General features: G+C 31.1%; 1 protein-coding gene across 1 annotated transcript; it reads right to left on the bottom strand.

Moving 5' to 3' along the window:
* Positions 1-4,096: 4,096 nt before the first annotated feature.
* Positions 4,097-4,951, bottom strand: LOC100247498 (21 kDa protein-like). Its single transcript, XM_002284748.4, has one exon. The coding sequence runs from the start codon at positions 4,886-4,888 to the stop codon at positions 4,265-4,267; it is 624 nt and encodes a 207-aa protein (XP_002284784.1). The 5' UTR covers positions 4,889-4,951; the 3' UTR covers positions 4,097-4,264.
* Positions 4,952-20,906: the final 15,955 nt, after the last annotated feature.

A 20,906-nucleotide genomic window follows, 5' to 3' on the forward strand; every position in this document is an offset into this window, starting at 1 on the left:
CTTCCAATAAAGCTCTCTATCAAGCATTATGCTCCAAAAGGTTATAAAATAAAATAATTATTTTAAGATAAAATAAGAGAATAAAAACTAATGCCTTGTTTGTTCTGATTATTTTTTGTTTTCACTTTCAAAGATAATTTAATAATTTAAAAAATAATACACTTATGAGTGTAATATATTTAGGGATATTTATGTTTAAGAGAGAGATATGGTGGATGATGGTTCTAAAGGATATACATTTTTGCATAATTAATAGGAAGAGGTAGAGGAAGTTTATAAATTGTTATGGAGGGATTGAAGCCCATTTTGTTGGCCAAAAACCCAAAATTTCCTTAAGAGGGTTTTTAAAAAGGGGATCATTAAGTAGTCATGATAATTAATATATTAGGATTTTACAAAAAAATTAAAAATAATAAATAATTTTTTTTTTCTCAAAATCTATTTAATATTCATATAATTTTGATTTTGCATTTTTTTTTCTCTTTTTTTTTTTTTTTGTTCTTTTTCAAGTTGTAACATTATCTTAATTTATATTTCATTTTTAAGGTTCAATTATTGTCACTTTTTTTTTTTTTTTTTACTAATATTCATATAGTTTTTATTTTGTTTTTAATTTTTTTAAGTTTCAACTATTATTTTAATTTATTTTTCATTAATTTAACATTTCATCATTATTATTTTTATTTTGATTTTTTTTTAATTTTTAAAATATAATTAAATAACATTTATATAAGACATGCACAAATTTATAAATCATGAATTTCTGTATATGTTTTTTTTTTTTTTCATTTTCTTTGTTTTTTTTTCCATACCAAATTACTAAAAAAATTTATTCACATGTATAAATGTTAAATATAATTTTTTGTTCATATGTTTATACATATATGAGATAATTATACTAACTGTACAACACATTTTCACATTTTTATTAATATCCATAAAAACATGCAAATATATGTTGGGGTGATGATGGAACAAACCTGTAGTAATTTAAAAGAAGAAATAAGAAAAATTTGAATGGAAGTAAAAGAGATTCGTTTGTTTAGAGGTTTGCAAATTGCAATGTCCTAAAGATAGAATTTTGACACCTTGTTCTTGATTGCAACATTAAATGATGTCTTTATTTCAGGATACAACTCTTAAACTGATATAAAGAGGGCAATCTCTTATTTATATCCTTGCAAACCAAGTGTTGTGTCCCCTTCAAAGGCTGTGTCTTCTTCATTAGACATGGTAGACTTGTATATGTTTGATACAACTAGCACATATATCTTATATATTTAGTGCAAGTGTCTTGTTTATATGTGAAAATATATAAAATAAAAAAAAAAAAATTGTATTTGATATATTTATGCTTATATGTAAACAATGTTTCTAGTGGTATGAAAACAAAGAAAGAAATTGAAGTAAAACACATGAATATATTGACAATAGGTAGACTTGTACAAGTTTTGTACACCTAGTACAAATGCTTAACACATTTAGTGCTGCCTCATACATATGTGAAAAGGTCAAAAAATAAAAATAAAAAAATAAAAAATTATATTTGACATTTATGTATGTATAAACAATATTTTCAATGGTTTGATATTAAAAACAAACTATGAGGGTCAAGAAAAATATGCAACTAGAGATGTGTAAATAATAAAGGGTATTCTCGTTCAAAATTTTTTATGGACTCCATGGTAATTATGCAAAGCATACATCTTTTAAAGTTATTATCAACCCCATCTCCCCGTTAAATGTAATTGTCCCATATAATTAAAAACTAAGAAGGCTTAGAATTCTTTCTTATCATTTTTATGTATTTTATATTTTAATAGAAAAATATACAATATAATTATAAATAAATATACAATGTGGTGCTTTGGGTTTTGATGAGTTGTTCGAACCTTTAATTCACGCTAATTCTAATATTTTTGGATTGATATTTTTCTAATCTAAGATCAACTATAACTCATTAATAGCTTGCCTACACTAACTCGAATATCAGGTGATGAGAACTCAAATTGTATATTGGGATGACTATAAAAAAGCTTATTTTAGTATGTTTGAGGTACTTATGATAGACCAATTCCTTTATTTTGTTGATAATGTCTTTAAAAAATTTGTTTTGATGTGTTTTGTGAAAATTTTGCAAAGTTAATCATATCAAGAGCACTTTAAGCACTCACCCAGAAATAAGCATCTAAGTGGGGAACACTATCACCAAAAGTGCACATCATTTGAGCATGATCCTAAAATAGTGCACTAAAAAGATCCCATTGTAGATTATACATCTTGGAAGTACCAATATAATTTGCACATTTGGAGAAGCGTGCTTAAAGATTGTGCACCTTGGAATGGTAAATTAGATTGCGCACTTAGGGGACTTTATCTATATTAGGCACTTCCTGTTACACATTGAAGGGACTTAGAGAACTCAAACCTTACATCGGGATGACTCTAAAAGAGCCAATTTTGGTATGTCTGAGGTGTTCATCATCCCTCACATCATATGGCTATAGCTTCCACTTAATCACCCAATTCCTAAATTATAATATATGTGAACCGTCTGGTTGTTAGCTAGGACGTGTCATCCATAATGAACTTAGAATTCAATTTCATAATAAGCGAATGCCAAATATTCTTTTCAGCTTCCCCTCCATTAATCTAATAATTTGCCCCTGACCAACAATTTACTCCCACGTCCTTCCGTACCATAAACTGGAGCCACCTAATTTTATATTTTGATCTTCATTATTTGCTGACGGCTAACATTAGTTAATGCCTGTAACATGAAGACCACTACTAGACTTCTCTGCGTTGCTAGAGACATTACAACAAATAGTTCTCTTGATTCCCTTCGGGCCTAGGCCCCAGGTTCCATTTCAATTGGATCGTGGAAGTTTCAACTTATACGTGGATGCCATGAATATGTACATACTCATAATTACACCGACCGTTTGTATATTAAAAGACAAACAACAGACCACTGCCATGACAGGCTACCCTCCAGGATAGAAGCATCTGGAATGAATGGAAACCAAAGAAAATAACGGGAGATTGAGATTGACATGTTGGATTTTTCTCTACGTTTTTGCATTAATCCATGATAATGAAACTCCCGCTTGCACAACATCGTTATAACTTTAGAGACAATGTTTTCTTTTTCTTTAGTGTCTTTTCATCATTGTTATTTTGCCCTCCATATTTTATCATCTAATGAATAAAGCAGTAGGGAAAAAGGTCCAATCCGTGCCTTTTTAGACAGTAGTCAAGTAAATCATTGGACAGTGCACAGAATGTCTAAAGCAATTCCAATCCTCAACCGTCATCTTTTGCGATTCATATTTTTCTGAAAAAACAAAAAATAACTGAAAACATCATGATTAAAGGGATATATCAAATCATAAGTAAAGATGTTTGCTAGTAATCATACAAAATCTTGGACGCGCCCAGCTTGATCCGGTTGGTGTTTATTTATAGCTGTGGGTTTTTGAATTTCTCATGAAGTAAAAGCGAAAAAATAACAGTGATAGTACTCTAAAACAGACTGGCACCTGCTTCTTTATTTACAGGTAAGATTCCATCGTGGCATGGTTTGCATCCACCACAATTAGAGGAAGCCGTGCATGCAGGATTAGGACAAATAACCTAAAATCCGATAAAATCAAGATAATGGAATAAAATATTGCCAACTATATTTGTTTATTCCTATGTTCTCATCCCAGGGATGTTGGTTGTTGAAAATTCAAATGGAGGCTATAAAATCAAAATCAATTTGAGTACAGTGAATTGATTGAAATTCAGAGTTTCAAAAGAAATATAACCAGTCAGGTTATGACACATGTATAATTTAGGTTTTATTATTTTATATTTATTATTTGGTATCTTTTGAACCAATTTATTTATAACAATTGATCCGAAAATGCAAAGACAGATCATAGAATTCAACTGCAGTTTAGTATCCCTCACCTACTACGACAGTGAGGGCAATCATGAACTGCATGCCACTCATGTTGGTTGTTCAGAAAAAGCACAACTACATCCAATTTTTCAACCTTGTTTTCTGAACGACCAAAGAGTAAGTAGAGAGGGAGGTATGGAATTCTCGTCGGAAAATAAGAGAGGGGGACTGTTAAAATTTTAAAAAGCTTCTTTCTCTTTCTTTCGAACACGAAAGAAGGAACAGCACCATAAATAAATACAAAGCAAAACCCAACAAAACTAAGATAGTATCACTCAGTTTACCCTTTTTTTTTACAAGATATGAGATATAGAATCAAGGCGTTTCCATAGCGTTAGTTTCCTTGTTCACATAACTATTAACCAGGGCAAGCGCATTGCTGGTGAACTTCTTCACATTCTCAACCCGATCGCATACTTCCGATTTCACGGCGCCGTCAGGCGCGTCTTCGAATCCATCGGTGCACGTATCCTCGTTGGTAAGCGCGGCGCTCATCCACGTCTGCACGTTACCCATCTGAAACCTAAACGATTCACCGGCTTTCAGCTGCCGCATCTGCTTGAGAGAGCCGCGAATCTGGTCGATGGCGTCGCCGAAGGTGGAGAAGCAATCATGAAGGGCAGCTGCGGTTCGCGGCGCTGAGCCGTAGTCCGCCTGGCGGGAGAGGTTGGCCACGTAGGAGGCCATGTGGCGGGCCCTGGAGAGGCTGATAGCAACTGCGACGCGGGCCAGGTGGGCGGGGCTTTGTTGGATGGTGTTGGCATAGGCGGAGAGGGAGGTGTAACAGAGCTTTGGATACAAAGTTGCGTTGCAGCTTGTACGGATGAAATCGACAGCTTTGGAGTTGTCGGGGTATGTGGTGGGGGTGGCGGCGGCGGCAGCGAAGAGTAACGCCGCTGAGAGGAGAGCGACGTTGAAGAGAAGGGTGTGTGTTTTCATAGCGTTTGGAAACTGGAAATTGGAAGCAATTTCTTGGGAGCAGGGCTAACCTGTTGATGTTGGTTGACACACTTGAAGAGGGTTTTTGGACTTTAATAGCCACAGCGCTTGCCCTATATTTATTTGTTTGCCATCCTTTGTTCATCAAAATAACTATCATGCCACTTTTGCACAAATGGTTTTTTCTTTTTTCTTTTTTTTAACTGATGAATCTTCCTAATTTCCCATCCCTATTTTTATGAAATTAAACAATCTAGTACGAAAATTAGGAATGGCAACGGGGCGGGTTCGGGACGGGTCGCCCCCATCCCAACCCCGCCCCGTTTATAAAAAATAATTCCCATCCCCGTCCCGTTTAAAAAATTAAACGGGGCGGGGCGGGGCGGGTATGGGAAATTCCCAAACCCGCCCCGCCCCGCCCCGCCCCGCCCCGTTTAGCCTCCTTTTTTTTTTTTTTTTTTTTTAATTTTTTTTTTAAAATTTGCTTTTAAAATTTTTAATTACATTAAAATAAATATATTTATAAATAATAAAATTATTATATTTTTTATAACTTACTTTATTAATTTTTTTTATTATTATCTATATATTAAAAATAGTAAAATAAAATTAATTTTAAATTTTAAATTAAATTAAATTTTAAAATTGATTTTTTATGTAAACGGGGCGGGGCGGGGCGGGATGGGGCAATACCCGAACCCGCCCCGAACCCGTCCCGGGTTTAAAAAAAAAATCCCATACCCGTTAAAAACCCGTTTATTAAATTTCAAGCCCGTCCCATTAGGGGCGGGGCGGGGCGGGTACCCGAAAAAACCCGCCCCGTTGCCATCCCTAACGAAAATCCTACATACAAATCTTCTTCTACCAAATATTCCATGTGATAATGAAATATAATAGAATGTTCAATTCTTTTTATGATAAATTATCCCCTATTATTTAAAAATATAATAAAGAAAATAAACATAAATAATATAAGTAACATTTTTCAAATTTTTGCAATTGATACATAATTATAATGTCATATTTCCTTATAGAAATAACAAAAGTCAACATTAGATTTCTCAGTAAAATAAAAAAAAAGTTGGTCAAAAGAAAAAAAGTTATAAGATTACACCAAGTGATGGATCTCTATCTCATGTAATACTCATGTTGTTATTCTCTCTTATTCATGAGATGTTTCCATCATTTGTAATGTTTTTTTTTTTTATCAGAAAGAAAAATGATGGCAGTTCCTTACGAGACGTGCACAATGCGGACACATTTTTGACACCCAAAAATATCCCTGGTCAAATAATGCTTAATATTCAATATCACTGCCATACTTGACGGTGTTTATGGAGCAAAAGCCACGCCACGACTTAAGAAAAAAAAATCTGGACTAAAGACTCTGCAATATGTTGAAAGAAAAAAGGAAAAGAAGAAATTAATGTGGAAGATGTAATTCAGGACATTTACAATTATGCTGATGGTTATCGTGCACGTTAATTCAGCCTGTTGAAGTTTCATTATATCCTACCAATCATTTTGCACAAGTTACATTTTTTTCCAAATTTATTTTATGATTTAATTAAAAAATGATTTTACAAAGAAATAAAACAGTTGACAGATATGATATTTGTGTTGGGACAGTTATAATTGAGGAAATGGCATCCAATGTTTCCATGGATCCATCACTTTTCTTAGGGATTTGTTGGAAAGCTTTGGTCATTAAAAATGTTCGAAGCTACTTAAAAATAATATGTACTTTTAAAATCTTCTACTAAGGAAATATGGGCAAGGCATTAGGCATAGTGGGGATGGAGAGACAACATCAGCAAAACAAGGGCATCCCACATTAGGGAATGAACACATTTGTCGTACCAAAGGGCTTCCTAATTTGGGAAATGGACAAATTTGTCAATTTAATATTTTGGACCATTCTGTAATTTTGTGTCGAGTGGAGAGGAGAGGAGAGGAGAGGCATTTGTGGAAGCATATTTTATTCGGGTGGCAGACGGCGGGAATCGCGCGTGCTGTGGGAAAGCGATCCCAGCCGCCTATCTTGCACGTAGCTTTTAATTGCGGCTGGTGCTGTGGTGCGTCCAACCAGGAATTAACGGTCATATGTCAGAGCACAAACTGACGCTCTTGTAATTCAATCTGACGGTCCTTACTCCCCAGTCCTCAGCGTGCCATCGCAACTTATTTTCTGCCGACCACTTTAGGGAGAGGGAGGGGAGTTTTGGAGGTGGACGACTGCTCGACCCACTACTGCAAAGCGTGAAACTTTAGTCGTAGTCCCGTAGATGGTGACTGGGTCCCACTCCCACAGTGGACCTCATATGTCTCACCACAATCCTACTTTTAAATTGGATGAAGAAGGTACGTGGACGAGCCACCCCCGGCATGTCATTTGAAACAAAATTTAAATATTATACAACATTTTGGTGATAAATATTTGGGAAAAGAAACGAATAGGAATTGAATATGAATATTCAACAGGTTTCAGAACTTTAATTCTGAGTAGTAGTGGGTCTAGATTTAAGCCCGAAGGGCAATGGACTAATTTCCATATGAAAAGGTAAGTAGGCCGGCCTTAGCCATCATCATTTTCTAAAAATAATTGTGGCGGTCGGCGTAATTTGCTCAATTTGGGGCAGTGGAACAACTCACAGCAGCGAGGCTGGGACAGGGTCTGAAAGCTTGTAATGAGTTTGGGCCGGATTTGTTGGTGTGGTGAGTGAGGTTAGTTAGAGTTTGTGAGTAGGAGGGCATGTGTTTATCATAATGTTTGCATACAAAGCTGTCAACTGTCTCCCGGGAGTGACCCACCGCAACTGCATCATGGCCAAGTCAAAGAGTCTCCCGCATTCGAGTCCGTGATTGATGGAAGCTTTCTACGCTTTAAAACATCCTCGTAAAATTGCTGTCCCAAGAACTTGGCCTTCAAATTTTCAGAATATTTTCACAAATTAAAGCAATTGTCGGACATTGGACTGTATTAAGTGGGAGCCCTTTTTTGAAATAAAGTATTCGACAGCATCTTTCACCAAAATAAAAAGGGAAAACAAGTGGACATCATTCTTGAAGTAGGCTATTATTACAAGAGACTAGAGAGTTCTATAATTTATTTTGGATCATCAATACAAGCTCACACATGCCACGCTTGGGCTTGTGTTGAATGAGCCTGGATTATTGGATCTCTCATGGAACTGTGGACTCAGTTGTTGTTCATGGCTTAGTCCAATCGTATTCTTACAAAGGTGCCTAACTATCAATATATCTTTAAATTGCTAAAATAAATGGAGCTAGAGGTGGATCGGAGGATTACCATCTGGGCTCTCCATATTGAGCTGAGCATTGCGAGAGTCTGCATAGAGTTGGATGCTATTGAAGAGTTGGATAATTTGGCCATGAAGTGGATTCGGATTTATAATGAGCTTAATTTTGTCTTATTTCTATTTTGATTTTTTCCTTTATTTTAAAACTAATCACAGAGTAGAAAGTGCAACTCCAGCATTATTGCAAACTTTCAACGAAGTAGTTGATGAAAGCCTTCAATCATGGAGCTGAAAACGAAAACACAAAAGGTAAAACTGGAGGGGAAAATGTTGAGAATATTTTCTCCCTCTTGTTTATTTGACTGGAAAGAGACAAAGGACAAATGGACGATGGTAACTTGGTAAGAATATCTTTTGAAAATCAGGGTAACATGAATAAAGCTGGGGAACTCCGGAAAGCCTTTTCTAAATTCTAATCAGCATCAAGGAAATTTCCATTCTCCATGGTCCATGTTGAATTATGTGGTGATTAGTTTGGAAATTTTGAACTTTCCTTATTAATCAAAACCCAATTGTGAAACCGATTTTAGAAACAACATTGAAAAAAAGAGAGAGTAAGTTTTACTATTATTATTTTCAATTTTTTTTAAGATTGTTTTAAAAAAGGGAAAATTACCTTTAAGGTAGGCGGAGGAAAAATATGATCAAGAAGGTTAGATAGATTTGATAATTCTTTTTAAGGGTAGGGTAAAATTATGATAATTCTTTCAAATGTCTTATTTTGTTTAAACGTCAAAACTATCCTTGATAAGTGAAAAGCAATAGCAAAAAAAAAAAAGTTTTCTTTAACCCTATTGCAACTTGTCGATATTGAAGAAGAAAAAAGGGAAAGAAGAAAAAGCTTTAACACTTCAGGTCATGATCTGAAACCGTCTCCATAAAGTTTGTTTTTTTTTTGTGTGTAAATCTAGCAAAAAATCTATTAAAGGTAAGCTTTTTTTTTAAAAAAAAAATTCCAAAAAAACAAAAATACATCCTTTTATGCAAAAACAATAATAATTGGAAATCGGATTGAGGGAACAAAATGTTAATAATTTCAATAATGTAGATCTAAAATATTAGATCTGAAATATTAAAGGAGGTTTTGAGAAAGAAATTACCTTTTTTTTTGTGTAAAATGTTATTTAATTTTTTGTTTTGATTTTTTTTATATTATTTTGGTCATATTAAAGATGCGTTTTTATTTTTAATTTATTTTTCGGGTGGGTTGTTTGATATGATTATTATTGATGTTTATTAATAAAAAGGTTTGCACTTTAGTTTTATTGTTGAGACTTGTTTAATATGAGATAAGAAAAAAATTTCTCAGTTATTTCATGCTTGTTTGAAATCAATTTGTCTGTGTATTTATGAACATATTTGGATTTTCGTTGAAAACTGAAATCCCTTTTGTGTGGGACCACTTTGTCTTTTATTATGAATTTTGTATAAATATTATTTTGGTATGATGTGTTGAATGCCTAGTACTTTGAAGGTTGTGTAAAAGAACCATTACTTCAATTATAAAGTATAAGTACAATACAAATACAATATAGTTACAATGAAAAAACAGTAACATAACAATATACCAAAATGACAAAATATTGAATTCGGTTTTTACTGAACTATCATTTCTAGGCTATCATGTTGTATTCTTATTATAAAGCATCTTTGCAAGCCAAAATTATAAAAAGACAACAAAAATACACTATTGTAATTTCAATACATGAAGTTGTTGATGATAATCCAATGATGTATAAAAAAAATCTATAAAATTAATTTTTTAATATAAAAATATAGAGGTACAATAAAAATACACTACAATTACAATATAAATACAATAACATTAATATGATATATTGCCATAAGGTAAAATTTTGAAAATTTCAAATTTTTTTTATGAAACTAGACAATTGTGGGTTTTTTGGCATATCCCTAACATGTCTAATATACAACAAATATTATTTTTTATTATATAAAATATGTCTCAATTGATAATAATTTTCATTTATTTATTTTGTATTTGTCGTAAAAATTTCCTTGGTTATAATATTGTGAAATAGATTGATTTGATTGCCGGTGAAAGAAGACATACTTCTCAATTGATAAATGGACTTGGGAAATTTAGGGTAAATTGGTTTAATAAAAATGTTAGGCGTTTAGAAGAATTATTAAATCTATCCACCCTTCTTGGTAATTTTTTTTCCTAACTTAGGTAATTTCCCCTTTAAAAAATGATTATCTAAATATAAGGACTAATTAAAAATAAAACATTACATATACAAGTTATTTTTAGAATATATTTAAAAATGTAGAAAATAGTTTAAAATTATTTCAAATTTCCAAATATACATCTACTTAGAACAGTTTTCAATAATTGTTTTTAAAAGTTAATTTTTAGAACTATTTTTTTTCTAAATAATTATCAAACAAGAGCCTAGTTACGGAAGGATAATGACAATCTCATATTAGGGAATGTAAAACATTCTCAACACAAATAAGCATATTTATAACAAGTACGATTTTTTTTCAAATTTTTACAAATTTATAAGAAAAAAAGAAAAGTTTCGGGCACTTAGTGCTTTTAAGGAGTGCTTAAAAACTCCAAGTAATTTTTCAAAATTTTCATTTGTTTAATCCATTTTTCAAAAATTAATTTTTCAAGTCTTTATACTTTTTTTTTTATTTTCATTAAACTGGCCAAATTACCCTATTACATGCTTACCTATTGACCAATATTTTTACATGATAAACTTAAATCTTCAAATGCTAAAGATTAAGACCTAACAAAGTATGTAAATGCATATCAATCCAAATATTTATAAATTATAATTTATTTTTTATATAGAAAAAAATAAGAATAATAAGTTTGAAGAAGTGTATAAAAATAATTTTTTAATATTAAATTTATTTTTCTTTTCTTCACTTTTTATTTGCAATCATTTTTATTATTTATTTGTGAGGTTCTTTGTAATTTTTTTTTTGAATTTTTGAAGAACCAAAAGTAGGTATCTCATTACCATGAATAATAATAATAAATTACTTAGAAACTTATTCATATATTTTCAAATTATTAAATCTTTATGTAAAACAAGAAAAAAAATGTGATGTGTTTGAAAAAATATATAAAAATAATTTATTAATTTTAAACCAACTTTTTATTTGTCTTTATTTTTTTTATTCTTTTATTTTTTTCTTTTTATTGTTCTTTCTCCTATTTTCTATTGAATCTTTCAAGAACTAAACATAACAAAAAATAATGAAAAATAAAAAATAAATTTAAAATTAATAAATTATTTTTATAAGATTTGACAAATTTATTTCACCTTTTTTTTTTCATCTTTCATATAAATAACTTGAAAATACAGAATTTTTTTTAAACTAAATTTAATTATGTTTGATATTTCATTATATTTCTTTTATGATAAATCAAATATGTAGAAGATTTGTTTTTTTCTTTTTGATAAGATTTTCTTAAAAGCAAACGTCTCATGCAGTCCAAGAATGGACTTGGAAAAGAGACTGCATCCTTCTTGCAAGTTGCAAGTTCTTTTCAGTACTTTGAATTTCGTAGATGTTATTTAATGATTATTTTTCAATAATCAAAGTATCTTATTATCATAAAAATAAAAGAATAAATTTAAATTTAATAAATTATTTTTATAAATTGTGATGAATTTCTTTTCTTTTTTTAAATCTTTTATATAAAGATTAAATAACCCAATTTAATTATGTTCTATATTTCTCTATACTTTTTTTTTAATGATAAAATCAAATATATATGAGAATTTTTTTTCGTTTTGAAAAAATTTTCCTAAACGCAAACGTCACGTACGGTTCAAGAGTGGACTAGGGAAAGGAGATTGCATCCGTCTTGCAAGTTTGAAGAGTGGACTTGGGAAAGGAGACTGCATCCTTCTTGCAAGCTGCAAGGTTCTTTCCAGTACTGTGAATTTCGTGGATGCTATTTAATGATTGATTTTCTTCTTGGTAAAAGGATAAAAAAGAACACACGTGCAGAACAGTCACATTGAACGAAGTATTGAGTTAACGTGTTGGGTGGTGCAATGGCTATGGTGGAGACTGTTGATCAGAAATTGGGTGGAATAGTGTAGACCCCCATGTGGGGCTTGTTTTGCTGCAGCATATTTGGCCACGTGTCACTCTCGGGTTGGCTATTAGTGAAATCAGATAGTGGATTTGGAGGACGAATAGGAGAGCGACACCTGTAAAGATGAGGAAGATTCTAGAAGAAGGAGCATGCTTTCTGTTATGGAGGGATGGCCAACTGCATGCAGGGAGGAGAAGGGTGCTTTTTCTGGCCGTTGGAAGATATTTTTGAGAGAGAAAGAAAAGCTTGGGCTGCAGAGTAGTGGTGCAGGGGGTGGCTGTTGCTGCAGAGATTGTTGGAGGGGCAAATCCGGGAGAGAAAAAGAGATATGGGCAGAGAGGTTGCTTTAGGGAGGCGTCAGAGAAATCTTTAGTGAGGGGGAGCTTTTGTTTGGTTTTTTTGGAGCTGGGATTTGAGGAAAAGAAAGCTGTGAGAGGGAAATTTTGAGGGGAGGAGAGCTTCCGTTGCCATTGTAGGGATTTAGCCTGAGGGAAGAGGATAGAGGAAGAGATTAGAGAGTGGAGAAGAGGTGTTGGGGAGATCGTTTTACAGAGGGATTTTTTGGAGTAGTGTTTGAGGAACGTTTGAAGCTGAACAGAACATTGGCACTATCAGGTATGAAAGCAAAATGTTTATTGTTAGTTTTTGATTCTTATTGCTCCTCCATAGTTGTTGTTGATATCTTGAATGTTGTTTAGTTTGTTGGGATGAAATCTTGCTTTCACGGTTGTCATTGCTGGTTTTGATATACTCTGCTTCCATTATGGATGTGCCTCAATGTTGTATTTAAAATGGATTTTCTCACCTAATCAGAGGGTTCATGGATGACTCATGAAATGAAACCTCTGAGAATCACTTCTACTCGTTTTCTTTTATATTTCATACTCCATCCATTCTCTGCTCTGTTTCTGGGCCTTAATCAATATAAGAGCTGTGAGGAAGTGGATCTAGCTCAAAGGAGGCTCAGTTGGCTCAATGACACTACTCTGGTTTTGGCTCGCATCCTATTTGAGTATAGAAGAGGTGTTCAGCGTGCTTTCTTTATGAATGACCTTATTTTAGAGCATCGGATTGGTTATCGGCTTCTTCAAGATCCTAAGTCGGTGTCATGCAGCACTATGGGAATTAATGGGTCATGATGTAATTGGAAATTCTATGGAAGTAATCGAGCCCGGCAGAATATTGCTTGTTCCTAACTTATTGATGAAATAGTTCCTGAAGAAATGATGATTCTATGGGTATTATGTGTTGATGGTTTTGGTGCTCTTTATGTTCTGTTTGCTGTTGGCGTTTCTCGCTTGCCCGCGATGCATGCTAATGTCTGGACCATTCCCTCGTTTCCTCTGCTCCAGTCCAAACTTCGAGAAATGAAGCAGGTTCCATAGTCAAGGAGCTTTCATGGTCGAAGGCTCTGTGGGAGAAGTTCATGTTCCGAGTAACAGCAACTCACAGCCACGTCTCTGTGGGGTCCCACTGTCACCTTCCCATCTCTATGTTCGCATGGCCACCTTCCATTCTTCCAACTTGCCACCCCACTTTCAGCTTTCTTAAGAGAAGAAATCTTCACCAGAAGGAGACAGTAATGAGTTACAATTTTAGGAAGAGATTGCAGAAATTGATCTTGCCTACAAAAGATACGATGAAGCTGATGGCAAGTGGAATCAGCGTATGGGTATACAGCAGCTGCACTGCTAGACGTGTTGATGGCTACTGACCAATTTGAGGCTGCTACCAGTCTACAAACTCCCAATCAAACGCTTGGACGCCATTGAAGAAAATGGTGTCGAACGGTTCCCTACTGATGTATGTTACGATGACAAGTGGGTGTCATTAATTTGGCGAATTGACTTTGCATGGGCTGTAGAGAATGACGCGAAGAAGCAGAAGGTTATGGTATGATCAAGGACTCGGAATCTCTATGCAAATATCTGCTTGATAAGGCACAGGTTGCGCTGGTCCCAGGAAGCATTCGGGGATGGCAAATGCATCCGCACCTCCTGCACTGCATCTATGTCAAATTTGCAGGCAGCTCTCAAGTCTCCATGAACTTGCTATAGTAGACCTATCCTGTAATCTTTGGACTGGTCCCATACCCGAAAAGCTCAGCAACTTACCAAGCTTACTACTTATGAATATGTCATTCAACGAGGTCTCTGGTTCAATTCCTTTAGAAAAGATTTCCAGAATGATGGGTAGCAGCGCTTTTGTTGGCAATTCAAAGTTATGCGGAGAACCTTTGAAACCATGTGCTGATTCTGAGGGAATTCAGCGTGGATTCGAACTGGAGAGCAGGAGCAAAGACAAGCTTAAATGGGTTTTTCTACTCTAAGAAGAGATGCTTTTATACAATGATGAGAAGAGGACCCCACTCTGCATGGTTTGCATGGCCACATGTCTTTCTGCCTTTGTTTCATCTTTGTTTTTTTAAAATAATCTTTCAAATCCCAGTTTTCAAATAGTTTCCAATTTCTAGATTTTCAAATAATTTTAACTTTTCAAATCTTCATCCTTAGTTTTTTTTAGGCTTCAAAATACCAATTTTAATAAAATTTTGCCTCCATTCTCATTCCGGCAGGTCACTTTCAAATTTTCTTTGTTTTTTTTTAAATATTTTAAAATAAGCATGAATTAAATTCCGTAATTCCGAATAATGGAATTAATTCATGCAAAAATAAACGGGCTTTGGTGGGGGCCCCACATATATGATCTCGTGACTGATTGACCATTTGGTTGATTTATTTGCCATGCGTGTTTGATTTATTCTGTTCCTTGACATGCGTATAAGTATATGTACATATTCATTGTTCACTGATCCTGCTTTATGATAGCGCATTTGTCATTGGAGGTCCAGGTACGCACTCATTCTTATTTTGATTATTCTCTATGCATGCTCTTATTTTCATATGTGCAAGTTTGATTTGAGTATCCGCTGATTTCCTCATTGGTTGCCACGTCAGCTTCATCTCATTAGTAGATACCCGACTTTAGGGACTTAGAGGGGTGCTACGGTCTTTACCGTACCTTCCCGATAAGTAACCTGACCCCCGAACCCGATCCGGTTTTTCGTAGATCACATTTTCCAAAATAAGGAGTCACACTTAGGGTTTTTCTTTCTTATTTTGTTTACCCTTTAAAAATAAAACAAAAATAAGTGGCGACTCCAAGTCATTTTCTTTTCAAACAATAAAATCAATTTTTCAAATAAAAATCGAGCTCGCCATCGAGTGGGAAACGCATGAGCTGAAATGCGGGGTCCACAAATAGTTAAGGGATTTTCGATAAGAATGAGTCAGTTTTAATAAATAATTCTTAAATTACTGTAGTAAAAAAAAAAACTTCAAATCTATCGTAGTATTATTCAGGTAGGAAAGAGAACAACTAAAAAATCCTATATTTAAAAACGAATTATGAACTTAAAATTTTTTTTTTAAAAAAAAATTGTCTTTCCAAGACACGATTTTTAAAATTCTATTTTTTATATAAGAAATCGTCTCTTAAAGAGACAATTTTAAAAAAAAAATTTAAGATTTTCACGAAAGTGAGAAATTGTCTCTTGAAGAGACGAAAAAAAAATTAAGAAGTGAGAAATCATTTCTTGAAAAGACGATTTAAAAAAAATTTAAGATTTTTCACGAAAATGAGAAATTGTCTATTAAAGAGATGATTTAAAAAAAAAATTTAAGAAGTGAGAAATCATCTTTTTCAAAAATAATAATAATAATAAAAAATAAAACCAAATGAGAAATTCTCTCTTAAAGAGACGATTTTCATACAAAAAAATAAATATGTGAGAAATTCTCATTAAAAAAAACCAAGTGGGAAATCATCTCTTGAAGAGACGATATTCATGCAAAAGTGAGAAATTCTATAAAAAAAAAACCTTAAAAAATCCATTTTTTCATTCTTTATTTTATTTATACAATAATACAATTATTATAAATATATATTTAAAATTAATTAATTTTATTTACTAAATTTAATATAAGATAAATAATGTTTATATATTATTTTTTTATTTCATTTTGAAATTAAAAAAAAAAAAACTATTATCAATTTTATGTGAAAATTGAGTTTAATTTTTTTTATTAATTTATTAAATAAAAAATAAAAAAACAAAAATGTCAGAAATTGTCTCTTCAAAAAACAATTTAAAAAAAAAAACTTTAAAAATTCATTTTTTTCATTCCTTACTATACTTATACAATAATACAATTATTAAAAATATATATTATAAAATTAATTGAATTAATTTACTAAATTTAATTTATAAATAATATACTAAATTAATTTAAAAATTAAAACAAAAAAAAAATATGTATTTTATAAATAATTATTTAATAAATTAATGACAATTTTTTTAAAACTCATTTCTCATATATAAAAAATAATGGATTATTTATCTTATATTAAATTTAGTAAATAAAATTAATTAATTTTATAATATATATTTTTAGTAGATGAATTTTTAGGACTTGAGTCGAAGTTGATTGGTTCCATGTTATTTTCATAGTCTGAACTTGTTAATTTTATTTCTTGGTTGATCCACTTTTAGTTTGTATATTTTTCAAAGCTTTAGATAACTTGTTTAATTGATCTTAAGTTGTATTATTTCTATCTTAAATATATAAATTTTCATTATTGGATTGATCATAATTTAATTCATATGTTTCTCTAAAATTTCAGTTAATTAGCTTAATTGATCTTATGTTAGTTTTTTATTATTCTTCTGTGTTTGATTCCCCATTTTTAATTCTTGATTAATATCTTCTAATTTTATTTGATCTAAAGTCATTTAGTTTATTACTTTGATAGTTTTTTTTTTTGTTTTTTTTTTGTGAAGTTTAATTTTTAAAAGGTCATTGGAAAATCATGAAGATTGGCCTCTACCCTCACCTTTACTAGTCTTGTTGATCATTGAGAAAATTTTACTTTGTGATTTTGGGTTGCCTATATTTGATCTTTGCGAATTGCTTGTTTGTGAATAATGTTTTTCCCTTTAAAATAAAATACCTTTCTCAAAATGTTCATTGTAAAAATCTATTTTAAAAATTCATTTAGAATCCTTAAAATCAAAAATCTCATTTTCTTAAAATAATATGCAACCATTTTTTTGATCGATTTACATCTTTCTCGGTTTTTTAATGAAAATTTTGGTTTTAAATCAAACACAAATCCAAGCTTGTGGTCCCACATAAATGAGATAATTCCAGGTTAGATTTGTGTATTTCAATTGGGGAATTGGTGAAAACCCTATATAAAAAAATCTTTTCAAAACTTATTTTTGCTACCATCTTTGTTGGTTGTTACAATCATATCTATTTTTTTTAGGAATTATATATAAGACGAATGTGATAATTGATGAATTAATATACTCTGATAATTTTTGCTATGCTAATTAGATAACAAGCATGCTAGGATTTATCTTATTATTTATTATATAACCCCTTATGTCTTGTGGAAGCATATTATGAGTTACCCATGCTATTCAAGTATGCTTCTTACCTTCGTATCTTAATTCCATAAATTATGTATATTCAACATATCTTTTTGATTGTTTGTTTAGCTTGTCATGTTTGATTAAGAGACTAGGATAAAATATATGTTGTGTGTTTTATTTTCCAAACTAATCATTGGTGTCTTTTGATGGCACTTAAGAAGCAGTCTAGGTATGCACCCTAACTCTCCTTTATTGTAATTTGATCCTGTTTGGCATGCTATTTTTGAAATCACCTTAATCTATCTAGGTATCCTCAATTAATCAATTAATTGCTACATTTCCCTCAATTTAGTCGGTAGAGACCTCTTTAGGGCTTTGAGAGGTGCTACCTCCTAGAGGTACCTTCCCAATAGGTAACCTGATCCCCAAACCTAGACTCAAGTTTTTCAAAGACATGCTTTTTCAAAAATTATGGAATAATTTTTTTTAGAGTTTTATTTCTTGTTTTATTTTCCCTTTAAAATAAAAATAAAATAAGTGGCGACTCCGACTTTTCTTTCCAAAAATTATTTTTTCACAAATAAAAAGCGAGTCTCGCCGATCGAGGGGGACGCATGTGAAAAATGCGGGTCCACAGTCCTATATGGTTAATTAATCAATTAGCAACCTTTTTGAACTAGATTAAGTGATTCAAACCCATGGTTGACTTAAGTCACTTAAGCATAGTAAGAAACATATAAATACCCCTTTTGGGAATTAGGGTTTTCATGTCTTGATATTTTTCCCCTATAGTCCGAAAAGAGAACCTTAACTTCTACCCTTGAGATCTCCACCATCTCAATGGCTAGACACAAGGAAAAGTCATCGAGTGGAAGATCATGGTGTTTACGAGATCCATTACGACTTTGGAGTTATCTACATCGATTAAAATCGATCCAAGAACATCCAGATCAAAGACGTGTGACTTTATTCTTTAGATCTTTGATTTTTGTGGTATCAATATTGGTTTTTGAATACTTGGTTTTTTGTTGCGAAATATTTAGAGAGTTTAAGATAGATTTTCATGCACCCTATGAAATTAGGGCATGGGAACTGAGTGATTTGAGATTCCCAACAATTATTTCTTTGATATTTAGAATCTAAAACATGAATCACACCACCCAAACTGAGTTTAAATCTTCATTTCATGCTATTGTACTTTTGAAATCAATTTTCACTCAAATGAAAATGGTAGGCCCATAACCGTTTTTAAAAACATTTTTATATTCTTCATAAATGTTATGGCCAATGATCAAGGTGGTATTTATTTTTTTAATCTAAGAAAATTGATTAAAAATAATAATTTTACTATCATAAAATTTGGTGTGAAAAGTGTAATCTTATTTATATATAATCCCAATTATTTTAAAATTTTGTTTTCATGTTTAATTCGATTATTTGATTTCGAATGATCTCTACATGATTTCCATATAAGTCTTGAAATTTTGTTGGATTTTTTTCATATTCTCTCACGTGCTTTGTCACATTTACACTTACTAGTAGTATATATAAAGTCGAGTGATAGTCAATTTTTAAAATTTTTTAGAATATGGTTAATATGGAAAATATAGAAAATAATTAAAAATAAGAGAAAAATATAAATAAAAGGGTAGTGTAAATTTAAAATGAAAAATAAAAATTAAACTAAAAGATAAATATAAAAAGATAAAAAAAATATATTTAGATGAAAAATCCCAAAATTGTTATCTCTTATCATTAAAAGAGTAAGAGGATTAAATATCTTAAAAACCAAACAAACAAACAAACAAACAAACATTATTGACGATTGTAATATAAAATTATGTGAAATATCTATAGTTTTAAATTTTTTTGATAAATACAAAATTAATAGCAATTAATACTTGTTGATGATATAATAATGGAATGAAAATGAGAATATAATTATGACAAATGGGTATAAAATAGAAAGTAGATTGGAAGGAAAACAAAAGCAAAAACAAAAAAACAAAAAAAAAACAAAAAGGCTGAAATGGGTAATAGTTAACGGGAAATAGAAAAGGAAAGAAAAAATACAAAGAAATTGGAATTTATACTCCTCGTGTGTCCATGCCAAGGTTTGAAATATATCGTACTCGTATAAATATTGGTGGATATTTTGAGATGAAAACTATTCAAAATTTATGAGAATACTTGAAAAAACTCTAAAAAATTATAAAATAAGCCAAAATATGCATGTTAAAGTTATTATATTAGTGTAATTGACATAAACACGATTAAAAATAATATTTATCAAATTTTTATAAAAAAAAACTAGCTTAAATTCCTTTAATATATTTATATTAATTTATTTTAAACTTTTTAAAATACTTTTATTAAAGCATGCTTTATTACATTTTAAATAAAAAATTAAATTGATTTATATAAATTATTTTATTTAAGATTTAATTTCTAAAATTTTATCACAAATGTGACAATTTTTTCTATTAACATTAATTTATTTAAATAAGTAAAATTATTAACAATAATTTATCTTATCAAATTAATTTTAATTTATAAAATATTAGGAGTTGGTTAATTTTTTTTATATTGTAGCAAATTTTGAGTAAAATTATATTTTTAATATTTTAAAATAAAAACATTTAAAATTAAATAAAATTAAAAGGATAAATAAAAAAAATTAAGAGTGAAGTGATATTAATTTTTTAAATAAGATTAATGAGATAAATATGAAAAGTAGTTTAAAATAAAAGGATAATATAAAGTAAAATGATAATATAAATTAAAAATAAATAATTTAAAAATAAATAAATAATAATAAAAAAAGCTTTCAAAAAAGTCGGAGATGTTTTGACAATTTATGCCGATTTTTTGAGACCAACTTTTGCCCACACGTGTCACTCCCATTGCCCATTTTTCGCTCCTTGACCGAAATTTCGTTCATATATCGAGGATTTTTCCGACATTTTACCAATTCAATATTTTACCAAATTTTCTCAATTATTGATTTTTTTGTCAATATTTCATTGATAAAAACCAATTTTTTAAATTTTGGTCTATGCAAAGATTAAGATTATTTTAAGAATTAATGATGGAGGTGTTATCTTGAATTTAAATGTGGATACGAATATGCTGGTCAATTTTCAGGCCATCCCAAAGCATAATTCTCCCTCA

The sequence above is a fragment of the Vitis vinifera genome, chromosome 1 (genome assembly GCF_030704535.1).
Source record: "Vitis vinifera cultivar Pinot Noir 40024 chromosome 1, ASM3070453v1".
Taxonomy (NCBI): domain Eukaryota; kingdom Viridiplantae; phylum Streptophyta; class Magnoliopsida; order Vitales; family Vitaceae; genus Vitis; species Vitis vinifera.

Bases quoted from the DNA above. Each gene is read 5' to 3' on its own strand.
- LOC100247498 (XM_002284748.4), bottom strand. From the start codon at position 4,888: ATGAAAACACACACCCTTCTCTTCAACGTCGCTCTCCTCTCAGCGGCG.